This window comes from Prunus avium, chromosome 1, assembly GCF_965620075.1.
Source record: "Prunus avium chromosome 1, drPruAviu1.hap1.1, whole genome shotgun sequence".
NCBI lineage: Eukaryota > Viridiplantae > Streptophyta > Magnoliopsida > Rosales > Rosaceae > Prunus > Prunus avium.
Window position 1 is genome coordinate 43,902,515 of NC_142284.1, and position 15,189 is coordinate 43,917,703.

Here is a 15,189-nt window from a genome sequence, read left to right on the forward strand (position 1 = left end):
TTATAATTACATGATTTTAATGTAATGGATTTCAGCCGAATTTGTAATTATATGATTTTACTAGATTGCAATTACATGATTTTACTTATGATTTTAATTCACTTAGGATTTTACTTATGATTTTAATAGATTGCAATTATATGATTTTACTTATATTTCTATACAAGCTTGAACACATGGTCAGAACGAATACGTTAAAAATACTGAGAGCCTAGACATAACATGCAAGAACACCACTCATCACCTGAGCACTCAACTACAAATGCAAAACTACCATTAACTCTCACAAGCAAAATAATACAACAAAAAACTGCAACTACAATGAAAAAAAAATCCGCATAGCTAGCTTGTCGACTCCAAGAACCACAAAAGTTCCAGCAAGACCACCCAAGTCGACCAAACCAATTGACTGTCCCGGGAAATGTATGGATTCAGGATAGAACTAAGGAACACCCAAATATGCAAAATCAAAGAAGAAAAAAACAAACCAAATCCAAGCCAAAGTACCCACCACACAGCTTCAGCCACCACTCAAGTCGAACACTTGGTGGGCATGATACCTCACTCTCTCAGATACCCAAATCACCCTCTTCGTCTTCTTCCATAGGAGGTTCACTTTTTTCTCTATGCTCCACAAAGTAATTCAATAATTATTCTTATTTCTTATTGTTGTTTTCATTCAAGTAATGTAATCAAGGTTCTCACAGGGTTTGGTAGTGGATTGCTGGGGGGTGGCAGCCACGCAAAGGTTGCAAGGTCTCACATAAAAGAAAAACAGAGAAGAGATAGGAAAATAGAAAAATAGAAAGAAGTGAGAATCAGGCATAGAATGATGAGATTTTTTATGGGGCTTGGTATTTATATCACCTACTTAAAAGTCTCATAGAATACACCATTTAATGAAATACTTCAAAATCAATAAGCTTTTCAATACCACCAGACTTGTATTTAGTACTTAAAAATCCTAATTGAATACCACTAGATTTTTAAGCTTCAAAACAATCCATTTTAAAATCTTAATTGAATACCACCAGACTTTTATTCATTACTTAAAAATCTGAATTGAATACACCCTCCTTATTCTCTCAGGCTGGATTCTAAGGTTCAGTGGAGATCCAAACCAAATGGCAGCGGTCCAAGGGCATAGGAGAAACAATTGCTCAACAGATTCATTTTCCAACTCACAAATAGGACATAGGGGGTATACACAGATTTTACGCATAATGATTATTATAAATAAACCCAATCCTAGACATGTATTTATAAAAAAACCCAAGCACTATTTAAACATAGAAACACACCCAAAATCAACAATTGTATATTTTTTGGGTGTGTTTATAAATGGGTTTTAAGTGTGTGTAATGATGGGTTTTGGGTGTGTTTATAAAGTGTTTTTGGGTGTTGGGTTTTTTTATAATTTCAGCCCCCATTTTGGGTGTTTTAGTGAAACTCCCTAAAAAGATTTACCTTTGTCGCCAAAGCATTTGAGAGGGTGCGCCAGCAAAAGAGTTTGATTTTTGGGAGAGTTTTGAACTGCCACATACTTGTCCAAATCTGCTTTGAGATGGTGTGAGAAGGTTGTGGCAAAACATTGTTTCCCCTTCTATTAGCGGAATGAATTACACGATAGCCAGACTTCACACTACAGTTTCCATCAGAACTCCATGGCCAAACCCAATGGTCCAACTCAGTGGTGGCCCCAATAGGAATAGATTGTATGCATCTGATAGTGTCCCGATCTAAATAGTCTCTCAGCACATCAAGCTTCCAGGAATGAGTGACAGGGTCCATAATCTCAGCCACAGTGGAAGGGGCATCTCTTGGAACTAAACTCCTAGGAACAATGTGGCCAGGATGAGGAGGATGGGGCCATTTATCCTTCCAAATATCAGTTGCAGCCCCATTAAAGATTTGCACACGGGCATGATTAAAGTGAACACAGAGAAACACTTTCCCATTATTTTCTTATGGGAAAAGTTTTGGGCTTTGCAATATATTGTGAGCGGCTTTGGGGATGTTTTGGGCTTTACATGATTTGTTCATCAATCACAGAGAAACGTTTCTTCACTTTGAGTATGTCCCACGTATCTTTTCACCAATGTTCTTAGTTAATGCTTTTTTTTTTTGCCCTTTTTAAACCTTTTCCTTCGTCTTCCCTCTGCTCCGTTGAGTTCTTTTTACTGCATCAAACCAAAAGAAAAGGAAGGGCTCGTTTGGGATTGTTTTTTTAGGAAGCACTTCTCCTCATAAGCATTTCTAATAAAAACGTTTTTATTATAAAATTGTTGAAAATTTCATGAAAAATCGAAGTGCTTCTTGAAAAAGTAATTGGGAGAGCTTCTTGAAGAAGCACATGATAGGTGCTTCTCCAAAAAGCGCTTCTATAACTCAGAAGCACTTCTAAACTTTTCTGCCAAACGCCATTATAAGCTTTTTCGGTTGTCAGAAAGTGTTTTTAGCCATTCCAAAAGCACTCCCAAACGAGCCCGAAATATATTTCATTTCATTTTATTTTTTATATATTAAACATTGGAAAGTAATTAAATCCTTTAAAACAGACATTTGGTTCCATAACATAAATACTTGAATCCTTCATTTCTCGAAATAATCTAGTAGCCATTGTAATCTCAACATTAATAGACTTGTACACAACTAAAAATTGGAGATCCCTCTTTCCTTATTTAAGATTAGAAACACCAAGAATTTACATCAGTAAATTAAAAAAAAAAACTCAGAGAGTTTTTTTCAAAAAATAAAATAAAAAAGATTGAAGAGGGAGATAGTTATGGAAGGAAAATAAAGAAAGGAGAAATTTGAAGGACCAAACAATAAAAAGGAAAGTCTCTGGTCAAAAACTGCCAACAACTCTCTAGAATATCAAAAATGAAAAGGCGAAGAAGAACGAGAAAGGAACCACCAGCAATCGATGGATTCGCCGTTATCATCATCATCATCATGGGTAGGTGGATATAGCAGATAGCGGATGAGACCCATTTGATCATATTGTAACATGCATCATCATCTTCGTCCAATCGATTCAGCGGAGAGAAAACCCGTGGAGGAGGGAGGCGGCAAGGCGGCAAGGCGGCGGCGCGTGTGGCCGATGAGGTCACGGTGGACGAGGGGAGAGCGGCAAATAGGGCAATTGAAGTTGAGGTGGTCGAGCCATCCGTCGAAGCAGCTCTTGTGGAACACGTGGCGGCAGTTGAGCATACGGACATGGTCCCCATCCCCTAAGGTGGACAAGCACACCACGCAATCGCAATCCCGTGACCTCGCGACGGCGTCGTTCTGTTGGTCATGGCGGTTGCGGTCGTAGCGGTAGGACAAGTGACGGTTGAGGGCGAGCTGGTCGGCGAGGAGGGCGAGGCCGGCGAGGCCCGAGCCCACGGAGGAGCCCGCGAGAAGGCCATCGTCGTAGTCTGGGCCTGGGCCGGGGTTGCTGAGGCCCAGGAAATGGAGGAGGTGGAAGAGGGAGGAGCGGAGGTGGTTGATGAAGCTGGCGATGAGTGCGATGAGTAAGAGTGGGATTGAGTCCGACGACACGTCGTTCAGCTGGTTCTGTAACCCCATGATTTCCTCTCTCTACTTTAAAAAACAGCACTTTTTATACATACATATAATTTATAAGTTTAATTATATGATCTCAACTCTAAAGATCATAAATTTTCTGTTTTTGTTTTGTTGGGTCTCTTTAAAACAAATGGTGGATGAAAGAGAGATGTGAGGTAGAACTGAGAGGAGAAGTGGGTTCTGAATTAGCTAGAGAGATGTGTATATATATATAGATATATACACAGAGAGAGAGAGAGAGAGAGAGAGAGAGAATATATTCGATGTTAGGGAGGAAGAGAGGGGAAAAAGACCAGATGACGAGAGTGTGTGATTTGGTAAATAAATAAAGGGGGAGGGAAGGCTAGGAGCGCTCGTCGGCGGGCAATATTATACGTGGGCTAGAGAGAGGAAGGACAGGGAGGCAGACGCACAGGGGTTGGGTGTCTGCCAAAGGCTGATGTTACGACTTCACTTGCCTCTCAACCTCTCAATTCTCAACCTTCTTTTCTCTCTCTATTTTTCATTCCTTTTGCTTTTGGGGGATTGGTTAGTGTTGTGGAGGGGGGACTACTTAGAGCATTTCCAAGCGAGTATGTAAAAAAAAGTATGCAAAACTATCACAATTATTTATCTCATAAAAAAAGTTGGTCATTCTGATGAACTAAATAATGTAATTATATTTTCTCCTTCATAAATGACTCACTAATATAGTGATTTGAAGCAATTGCTCTCTAGAAAGGTATTGAGTTGGAGTTATAGTATTCATGTAGTGTGTGAGTTTAATATATTATCGTTCCTTTTAATAAGAAAAATCTTAAAAAATAATAATGAAATTATACAAACCATTATTATAATTCTCTGTAAAAGAAAAAAAAATTATAATATTTACTTTTATCGTGTACATTTATTTTTATCTTTTATAAAAAGTAAGTGAGATATATGAAATGAGATGATATTTTATTATAAAAATGTAAGTGGAGTTCAATATACCTATTCATTTGAAAGTAAAAAATAATAATCATATTAAAGAGAGTGTATATTTTGCATATTGGGATGCCTACTTCCTTGGAAATGCTCTCAACGGAGAAAACACTTCAGTAGTAAGCTCGTGTTTCTCATAACGTGGTTAAGACACTCAGATGTATATATATACGTTGTGAGATGTTATTGGAACACAAAGTTATGCTCTGGACTGGAACAGCTGAATTTTTCTTCTTTCACATGAAAATGAGACCCACATATCTTTGTATATATGTGATTCTCGCTATCCTGTGAAAAATCACTCAGGAAATGGCAAAGAGAGTAGGAAATTTCGGGTGCCGTCGTCACTAGACTCTACCATGTGAGGATGGGTCCCCCCTCATATTTGTTTTTCTTCTTTATTCCTCACATAAGCACTTTTCAGTTTTTTAAGTGCTCTTTTTCTCTCATTTTCTTCTTGGATTTTTCCATTTTTAAAATACTCTTAAAAATAAAAAAATTAAAATAACCTTTAAAATGGATGGAAAATTGGATGATGTTAAAGTTAGATGACAAATCATGAATTTTGAAAAATTAAGATGATATTTCTCTTTAAAAAAATTTAAGGTGACAAATTGAGACGAAGGTATAAGTTTATGTGACATTTCTACAAAAATCCATATAGTATATTATATTGCGTTAAATGGCATTTTAGATACGTTTTATGTGTTTAATTTAGGGAGTTGATTTTCATACTTCCTTTTGGAGAAAGTGAAGTAAAAAGAAATTAATGTAGGGTAAAAGTAGAATAGAAAATAGATAGAAAATAAACAAAATTGATTAAAAAGTATTATAAAGCAAAAGGAGTGTAAGTGGAAAAAATGGAAGTGGGAAAATCAACTCCCTTAATTTATTGTTCTTTCCTTTGCTTCGTTATGTTGCGTTGCTTGCTATTTAAACAAACGACATCGGCATAAAGATAAACTGCATATACATTTTAAAAGTTAGCTTGATTAACTAATTATGATTTTCATAATTTCATCCAAGCGATCCCATTTTAATTAGCAAATTTTAAAATAAAAAAAAGTAATGAGGGAATTCTTTACTATCTTAAGAGCATCCACAGTGGGAGGGTGTATAAGGGGGTGTATGTTAAATATACACCCGTTGTGATCGGAATCACCCGCAATTGGGGGGGGGGGGGTGTATATGAATGTATAATTAAATCACCACCTTGAGATGTATATTTAGATGCAATTGTACATCTTTTTTTACATCTCTTGCAAGTGGGACCCAGCTGCAAAAAGGAGAGGAAAATGGAGAAAAGTGGCTTTACACCCTCGAAAATACACCCTCACATTGGAGCAAAAAGCGTATTTACACCCCCCGGAGGTGTAAGAGCAAGTCCACCCATAAAGGCTAAGGCAAGGGCTAGCACTATTCATGTTGTTTGTACCATATCTGAGCCTCCACTCGTACAACGACACATGGATCTTATAAACTCGCCCAAGTACCCAAGGCCTCGGACAATCGGCATCGGCCATCGATGGCATTGTCTCAAAGCTGCGAACAGCCATTACAGGCCAAGCTCGTCTACAATCGGCATCCCTTACCGATTGTAGAGAATCAACCTAGAAGTATCCGCCCAAAATATCTAAGGACTCGTGTCGACCTCAGAAGGCCCTCCCACGAGTCCCACATCGAAAATGAGTACTAAGAGCATACAAAATGCCCTATATAAATAGGCCCCTCCACTACAATACAGGGGTAAGACTTTTAAGCTTGACTTCTATACTTTTATATGGTCAACAACAAGAGCTCTTAAAAAACAATCTTACTTGAGCATCGGATGGTCTTAGGCTGGTTCCACACCGGTTCCACAGACCTCACGAGCTTTGCTTATCTTCTATTCAGGATCTGCATCCAAGGACAAGAAGAATCTGCATCTATCATTCAATCGATCTGCTTGATCGTCCTCATCGCTTGTAAGTTGCACTCATCTCTATTTGTTCAGATTTAGCACCAACAGATTGGCTTCCGTTTGCGGTTGGCACCATTCCCAGACGAACGATCATCTACACTCACTTTTTGGTGGTCGATTGCCCAATAGCATATAATGCCATCATTGGCAGGACGACGCTCACCAAAATGAAGGCCATGCTGTCACCACACATGCTCCTCCTCAAGTTCCCCACCCACGCTGGCGTAGGCCAAGTGCGAGGGGATCAGTTGAGTGCACGGACATGTAACGTTTCAGCAACCAAGGGTTCGGCACGAGCCACGCCTCGCGCAGAATACTCGGTAGCTGCCAACGCTACTGTGCCGAACGGCAGAGGGGCGGACAAACCGGATGACCCCAGGGATGAAGCTGTCACCCCACAAGCACAACCCGTTGAAGATTTGGAATCGGTCGTCCTCTCCGAAACAGAGCCCGATCGACAGGTTTGAATCGGTACCACCTTGAGTCCGGCACTGCGTACCGACTTCATTGCCTTCTTGCGCGCTAATGCAGAAGTCTTCGCTTGGTCGTACAATGACATGCCCGGCATCGCCCCGAGCGTCATCAGTCACAAGCTCAGCATCTGCCCCACTTTCAAACCCATCAGACAGAAATGACGGGCGTATGATACCGAACGGTATGAAGCAATGAGAACCGAGGTGGAGAAACTGCGAACAATCGGCTTCATCCAGGAAGTCACTTACCCAATTTGGCTGGCCAATTCGGTGCTGGTCAAGAAGTCGAGCGGTGCCTGGCGAATGTGTCAGGACTATACCGATTTGAACAAGGCTTGCCCCAAGGACAGCTTTCCTCTGCCACGGATCGATTAGATGGTAGACGCAACGGCAGGCCATGAACTTCTTAGTTTTATGGACGCATACTCTGGCTACAACCAGATATTCATGCACTCTGCCGATCGCGAACATACGGCATTCATCATCGACAAAGGACTTTACTGCTACAAAGTCATGCCATTCGGCTTGAAGAACGCTGGGGTAACCTACCAACGCTTGGTCAACAAAATATTCTCTGAACTAATCGGCACCTCGATGGAGGTTTATGTGGATGACATGCTGGTCAAAAGCAAAACAGCCGATTCTCACCTCCACAACCTCTCCCTCATGTTCAGCGTCCTAAAAAAGTACAACATGCGGCTCAACCCAAGTAAATGTGCCTTCGGCGTCTCTTCGGGCAAATTCCTTGGCTTCATGATCAGCCAACGAGGCATCGAAGCCAATCCAGAAAAAATTCAGGCCCTGCTCGACATGCAGATTCCGAAGACTCAGAAGGACATCCAGAGCCTCACGGGGCGTGTCGCCGCTCTTGCTCGATTTATATCCAAGGCTACCGATCGGTGTGCCCCTTTCTTTAAAGCCCTCAAAGGAAGCAAACGGCAGATTGTCTGGACCGCCGAATGCGATCGCGCTTTCCAGGACCTCAAGGCCTATATGAGCAGGGCGCCCCTGTTGTCCACCCCTCTTCCTGGCGAAGAGTTAATTCTCTACTTATCAGTATCAGCAACGGCACTAAGCTCCGTGCTCATTCGCAAGCCGAATGGCATCGAGCTTCCAATTTTCTATACCAGTCACGCCTTGCAAGATGCCGAGATTCGGTACCCTGAGCTGGAAAAGCTTGCCTATGCTCTTGTTCTCTCAGCACGCAAGCTTCGACCGTACTTCCAGGCTCACAGCATTACCGTTCTTACCAATCAGCCACTACGCCAGATACTACAAAGACCGGAGACATCAGGTCGGCTAGTGAAGTGGGCAATTGAACTCAGCGAATTCGACATCCAATATCACCCTCGGCCTGCCGAGAAGGGACAAGCCGTGGCTGATTTCATCTCCGAAATGACTACCTCTACAGGATCCAATCCAGACCATACCGTTTCGGAATCAGCAGCATCATTCGCCCATCCAACCGAGGGAACATTCATTTCATCACTCCCTCTATGGACTCTCTACGTAGACGGGTCATCCAACCGACAAGGCAGCGGGGCCGGCTTAGTTCTCAAAGCCCCTGACCAAACTACCATCGAATACGCCATTCGATTCCAATTCCAAGCTTCCAACAACGAAGCTGAATATGAAGCTCTCTTAGCAGGCCTTCGGCTCGCCAAGGGAATGGGCGCTCGACAGCTGAAAATATGCAGCGACTCGCAACTTGTCGTGAATCAGGTGTTGACTGAATTCGAAGCCAAAGACCCTTCGATGGCTGCCTACTTGACACATGCCCGCCGATTGCTGCATCACTTTGACGCGTTCCAGGTTCAACAGATCCCAAGATCTGAGAACAGCCACGCTGATGCCCTATCACGCCTAGCATGAGCAATTGACGACAACGTCGGTCGCCACGTACCGATCGAAATCCTCGCTCGGCGCAGCACCACGGAAAGCGAAGTACATGCCGTTCGGCATGACCCAAGCTGGATGGATCCAATATATGCTTATCTTTCAATCGGAACTTTGCCAGACGACAAAACGGAGGCCAAAACTATCCGCCCCTGATCGGCACGTTACTTAATCTTGAATCAGACTCTCTATCGGCATGGCCTTTCCTTACCATTGCTTCGGTGCCTGACCCCGCAGCAAGGAGACTACGTCTTACGAGAGATTCACGAAGGAGCCTGCGGAGACCATTCTGGGGCCCGATCTCTGGCATTCAAGACCATTCGGCAGGGGTATTACTGGCCGACCCTTCATACCGATGCCACCACACTCGTCCAGAAGTGCGATCAATGCCAGCGTTTCGGCTCAGTTTCGAAACTGCCTTCCGAACCGCTCACCCCGATTGTTAGCCCGTGGCCCTTCGCTCAATGGGGTTTAGACCTCATCGGCCCCATGCCCCAAGGGAAGGGACAGCTCAAGTACGCCATCGTCGCTGTCGACTACTTTACGAAGTGGACCAAGGCCGAAGCTTTGGCAACAATCACCGCAGCCAGAGTCGAACATTTCGTATGGAAGAATATTATTTGTCGATTCGGCCTCCCGAACGCGATCATCACCGACAACGGAAAACAATTCGACTCCTCTCAGTTCTGGCACCTATGCCACCGGTTCGGCATCAACTTGTTCTTCGCTTCTCCGGCACACCCACAATCGAACGGCCAGGTAGAAGCCATCAACAAGATCATCAAGCGGACACTAAAGAGGAAGCTTGGGGCAGCTAAAGGAGCCTGGCCCGATCTCCTTCCGGAGGCACTATGGGCCATCAACACCTCCTACCGACGATCGACTAGAGAAACACCATTTTCCCTTGCTTTCGGTACCGAAGCTGTTGTCCCAGTCAAGATCAACGCACCCTCGTGCCGAACGGCATCTTACAAATCAGAGCAAAACGAAGCCTTGCTCACTCTCAACCTGGACCTCATTGATGAACACTGTTCCCAGGCTCAGCTTCGGAACGTTGCTTACAAACAGCGGACCTCTCGCTACTACGACTCGCGCGTCAGACGCCGATCGTTCAAAGTGGGAGACTGAGTTTTACGCAAAGTTTCTCTCGCCACCAAAGACTCGAACGACGGCACCCTTGGTCCATCCTGGTAAGGTCCTTATGAGGTCGTCACTGTCTGCCGACCAGGAACTTACCGACTGCGTGATACCGATGGTCAGACCCTCGGCCATCCTTGGAATATCGAGCACCTCAAATATTACTACAAGTAACGTGACCTTCGGTCCTCACCCCATGTACAGGTGCTCACACCTTGTGTTGTCACCTTCGGTCGTTACCTTTGTAATCGGTTTATTTCAACATAATCCATATTCTATACATATGGCATTACCAAACAGCAATATTATATCAACAATATTCTACATTCGGCATGCACACATACAGGATTACGGATATCAGCAAATTCAACCAAAACAAAGTTAACATAGATATAAAAGGCCACAGAAGGGCCATCTGTCTTTACAACATGCCATTCGGCATATTCAAAACTGTTATACATTTCCAAAAATGATACTTGAATTAACGAAGTCTAAGAGGAGGGTGGATCGGCTTCGGTCGTTACAATATCGGCATCAGCTGACGCAGGCACAGGACCAGTCGACGGCTTGGCAGTAGACACATTGGCGGTAGGCACAGGACTGGGATGACTTTCTTCCTCCCCACTGCTTGAATCGGTGTCATCGGTTTCCTCGGGCTCGGCATCCTCACTCTTGTACGCCTCCACCATCTCTTCGGTCACCCCTTCCGGTAGTGGCTGCGGATCCCGAAGAAAGTTCAGATTCAGCTTCTTCTCCGCATTGTACCGTTTGAATCGGTAGACAAAGTCATCACATTGCTCCATGACTTCTCTGTCTACCAGAAGAGTGAACTCCTCCGACGCTCGGTAGTCAGCAACGGCTTTCGCCTTCGCCTCTTCGACCTCATTGGCATGTGACCGTTCGGCCGCATCCATAGCCACCTCCACCACGGCCTTCGCCTCCTGCGCCGTCACCAAATCCAGCTCCGTTGCCGCCAATTTCGACGTTAGCTCCGCTATCTTCGCAGCATTTTCCTCGGCACGCCGGTCGGCCTCCTGAATGAGCTTTCCGGCATCAGCGATCTTCGAACGGCCCTCTTCAAACTTCTTTTGGTACCGTTCGGCAGCATTGATGGCTCGCTTCACGCAGAGCCACATCTCCATATCAGCCTGTAACACATACAAACTCAGTATGCCGACCGCATAACCACTTTGAAAAGCAACAAATTAAACACTTACTGCAGCCTGAAGCCGGAAGGCTCGCCCGGTCTGCTCGCGCAACGTCTTCATTGACAGTTGCTCGATCTCTGACAGCTCCATTTGAGCGCCATCGATCATACTGTTGATAAACGGCACAGCCTTCCGAGGGCAAGCAATGTTCCCCGGCCCCTCCTCTCCCTCTCCTTCATCATCGGGAATCACCACCGATGTCCCTTCATTCGGCCCCCTTGGCTGCTTCGGCAACGGCGTTGCGTCGAGGGCACCCTCAATCATCCTTTTTCCTGTTACTTGGAGGTGCACCTCCCGAACAGCCTCAGCCTCGGCCGCCTGCTTCTCCCGGCGGCGATCCGCCACCGTCTGCTCATCCCCAGAGGCTCCTGCCGCCTTCTTCTTCGGCCTGGGGGACTGCCCTTTTTTCGGCTTCGGCGCCCCACGCCCCTCCAGTCGCCTCCTGGTCGCCTCGTGTTGCGTAGATTCAGCTGCACCAAAATGGGTTCAACTGCATCCTCAACTTGTGATACTCGCAAGTGCACGAACCGTTGATAGTTTAGCGTATGTAAGTGCGAGGTCGATTCCACAGGGATTGGTGATTGAATGATCCAATTCAGTTTTCCTACACAAAACATAAATAAAAACAAAAGAAACAAAACAAGAAGAAAGAATGTACATTACAAGAAAAATAAATTACAACTACGAAAACATTAAGGAAATTAAGAGAACTTTGAGGAAGAGAAGAAAGTGTTGAGAACTTTGAGAGGGAGAAGAAAGTATTGAGAACTTGGAGGATTTTGGAAGAACATGTGTTTGAGAGCTTTGAGGATTTTGGAAAGGTTGAGACATGTGTTTGAGAGATTTGGAGACTTTTGGAAGAGAGGAGAGATGTGTTTGAGAAAGAGAAGGGAGGAGTGTTTGGGAACATTGAGAATTTGATGAAGGAATGGGAGAAGTGTTTGGAGAGTGTTTGAGAATATGTAGGCTTTTTGGAGAAGAAAGGAAAGTGGTGTTTGGGAACTTTGTGGATTTTGGAAACTTGGAAAATTTGAGAACGTAGAGACGGGAGGAGAAAGTGTTTGAGAAGTTTGGAGAATGTTTATGAACTTGGAGAATTTGAGAACTTAGGGAAGGGAGAGAAGGGTGTTTGAGAAGTTTAGAGAATTTGATGAAGGAATGGGAGAAGTGTTTGAGAACATGGGGAATTTGGAAGAGAATGGGAATTGTGTTTGGGAACTTTGTGGATTTTGGAAGAGAGAGTGTTTGGAAAATTGGAGAACTTTGAGAACTTTGGAAGGGAAGAGACATGTGTTTGAGGAATTGGAGAATGCTTGGAAGAGAATAGAGAAGTGTTTGGGAAGTTGGAAAACTTTGAGAACTTTGGAAGGGAAGAGACATGTGTTTGAGGAATTGGAGAATGCTTGGAAGAGAATAGAGAAGTGTTTGGGAAGTGTTTGAAGATTTAGTAAAAGGATCATATTACAACAATTGAGAACTACAAAGGGAAATTAAGAGAATTTGAGGGAGATAAGGGAAGGGAGCTCTAGAGAAGTGCTTGAGAGCTCCCCCCCTTGGGGTGTTATTACAAGCTTAGAGAACTTCCCTATTTATAGGCCTAGGGGAAGTGAAAATCAGAATTCAATAAGACTAATGCATACAACACTTGAATTATAAAATCTGAAATGGTTGATGCACTTGTATTAGAAAATCTGAAATGGGTGATGCACTTGTATTAGAAAATCTTGAATTGGTTGATGCACTTCACCACTAAATCCCACCAGCAGCCCTAGATCATCTTCATGTCACCATGACCAAGCTTCCAACCAGAAATGATAGCTCATACCTAGCTCACCATGACCAAGCATCCAACCAGCACATGCTGAGGTCAGCATGACCAGCAACTTCAAGGGCTTACAACTTGGGCTTCTCTTAATCAAATTAGGACTTTAAGCACTCTAAATTGAAGTTCAGAATGTCTTCTTTCCAGCCATATGTTATTTGGGCCAATCCAAGGTCGGAGGAAGAAGTTAAGGCCGAAACAAATTGCTAACTCATTTTCCGCGCTGATAAGATCCATCCTGAGCATGGTTCTGTGTTTGCTAGGTAACGGACTCCAGATTTATCCAATGGGGCTGAATTTTGGATATGTTATAGTACACACCAATTGGAGCAACTTTCATGAAGAATGTGGCCTCATCCGAGCTATGTAGGTTGCTGAAACAAAGCTTGCAATATGACCTACGGAACTGGACTGGCAGGGGGCTGTAGCCATAATGAATTTGTCTTTAAGCTCTTCATCAATTCATCCAAATTAGGTCTTAACATGCTTGAATTGCATGAATTATGTTCTCCAAAGCCATCATTGTTACCTAAAGCTCAATTAACTGAAAGATAAACACAAAAAAGGATTAAAAGCACAAGTTTAACTCAAAAACATAACCAAATCATAAGCTAGAATGGTAAGAAATAATATACAATTATGAACCGATCACCTCGCTCATTGGACGCCCACCTGCCACTGCAAAAACACAAGCTATATCGGAAACGGTAGATATGGAAAGGAAGAAGCTCACGACACCTGCCGAACGGCATCACTCACTCTGTCTTTTCTCCTCTTCCTCTTCCTCCTTTATCCTTCGGTCGTGTTCTGCTTTGCCGATCAAGCCTGCCTTGTAAAGGTTCCGGAAGTATAGCAACTCATTGAAGAAGCGATCTTCTTCGGCAATCTTCGTCCTCACCCTCTCGATTGCTTCCACCTCTCTGATCGGTGCAGATGGCCGTTTCAAGGACACTGAAACACAAACACCCAACGGTCAACCAAAAAAAAAAAAAAAAAAAAAAAAAAAAAAAAAAAAAACCCTAAACCAACTGCCGAACGACAGGCTCTACCTTACCGACTGTCTGGAAAGACGTAGGAATCCTCCTCTCCACGATCACTCCCGGTGCCGATTCCCAATCACCGGACACAATTACTCGACGCTTACGCCACGTCTTCTGGGAGCTCGGCACCCCAACCACAAAGTGTCCACGCTGCCCTGCCGATAGACAGTTGGACTGCACCCACCCCCCATTATCAGCACTCTTTGCCCTCGTCACACTATACAGTTGGGCAAACTGTTCGTAGCTCGGCTCCCCATCGCCAGCCAAGCTGAACGCTGTGATCATCCCGAGCAACGTAATCCAAAAGTTTGGATTGTACTGCCCTGGTGCATACCCGATCGCAGCCAAGATCTTCTGCACCGAATGTCTCAACGATAGCCGAAGCCCATGCTTAAACACGTCGGTGAAGAAGACTACACCCTTGTCATTATCACTGAGCGACTCTAAGGGCCCCGGAATTCGCATCCCTACCGATTCCGGAATATTGAACTCCGCCCGAATCTTCGCCAACTTAGCCTCAGTCAGCGTGTTCGGCTCTAAATCATCTACTCCGAACAAAGGTTCCGTGGGCTTCGCCATCGGAATCCGTTGCCTCCCCCTAACAACCCTCAACACCCATTCCCCTGGGACGGCAACAGACACGCCACCCCCATCGGCCTCACGACCCGAAGTCGAAGGCTCACCATCTTCAGGCACTCTCGTCGAAGTGCCCCCAGCCTCGGCACGCACTCTTGCCCCCTCCACTATCTCACAGCTTGAAGAGCTCCCAGAATCGGTACTCTCACCCCCCTCGGACGAACTCCCCGAGGACGATTCGTCCTCATAGGCCCTCGGACTACGCCTACCCTCGGATTCGGTATCTGACATCTACAAACACAAACGAAGGGAAACTAAGTGCTATGCTAGAATCAAAATCTTGTTATACCTCCTAAACACTCATGTTCATACTTGTTCATGCATGTTCATACTTGTTCATGCTTGTTCATGCTTGTTCATACCTTGTTCAAACAAACAATCAACGAATTCAACACTTTGATTCATACAAATGCCAAAACACGGCAACATACCTTGTTTGCACGGTGGTTCAAGTTCGCCGGAAATCGCCTCCGCCTTGTTC

General features: G+C 44.4%; 2 protein-coding genes across 2 annotated transcripts; both read right to left on the reverse strand.

The window, feature by feature from the left end:
- Positions 1–2,642: 2,642 nt before the first annotated feature.
- LOC110765476 (E3 ubiquitin-protein ligase RHA2A-like) lies at positions 2,643–4,115 on the reverse strand. The gene has a single exon (XM_021968613.2). It carries the CDS (start codon positions 3,571–3,573, stop codon positions 3,019–3,021), a length of 555 nt encoding a protein of 184 aa, XP_021824305.1. The 5' UTR covers positions 3,574–4,115; the 3' UTR covers positions 2,643–3,018.
- A 6,378-nt stretch (positions 4,116–10,493) lies between these two features.
- On the reverse strand, positions 10,494–11,353 carry LOC148297883 (uncharacterized). The gene is made up of 2 exons (XM_088248783.1): positions 11,220–11,353; positions 10,494–11,150 (listed from the first exon to the last, which is right to left on the reverse strand). The coding sequence occupies exons 1-2, from the start codon at positions 11,316–11,318 to the stop codon at positions 10,494–10,496; spliced, it is 756 nt and encodes a 251-aa protein (XP_088104909.1). The 5' UTR covers positions 11,319–11,353.
- Between the last annotated feature and the right edge of the window lie 3,836 nt (positions 11,354–15,189).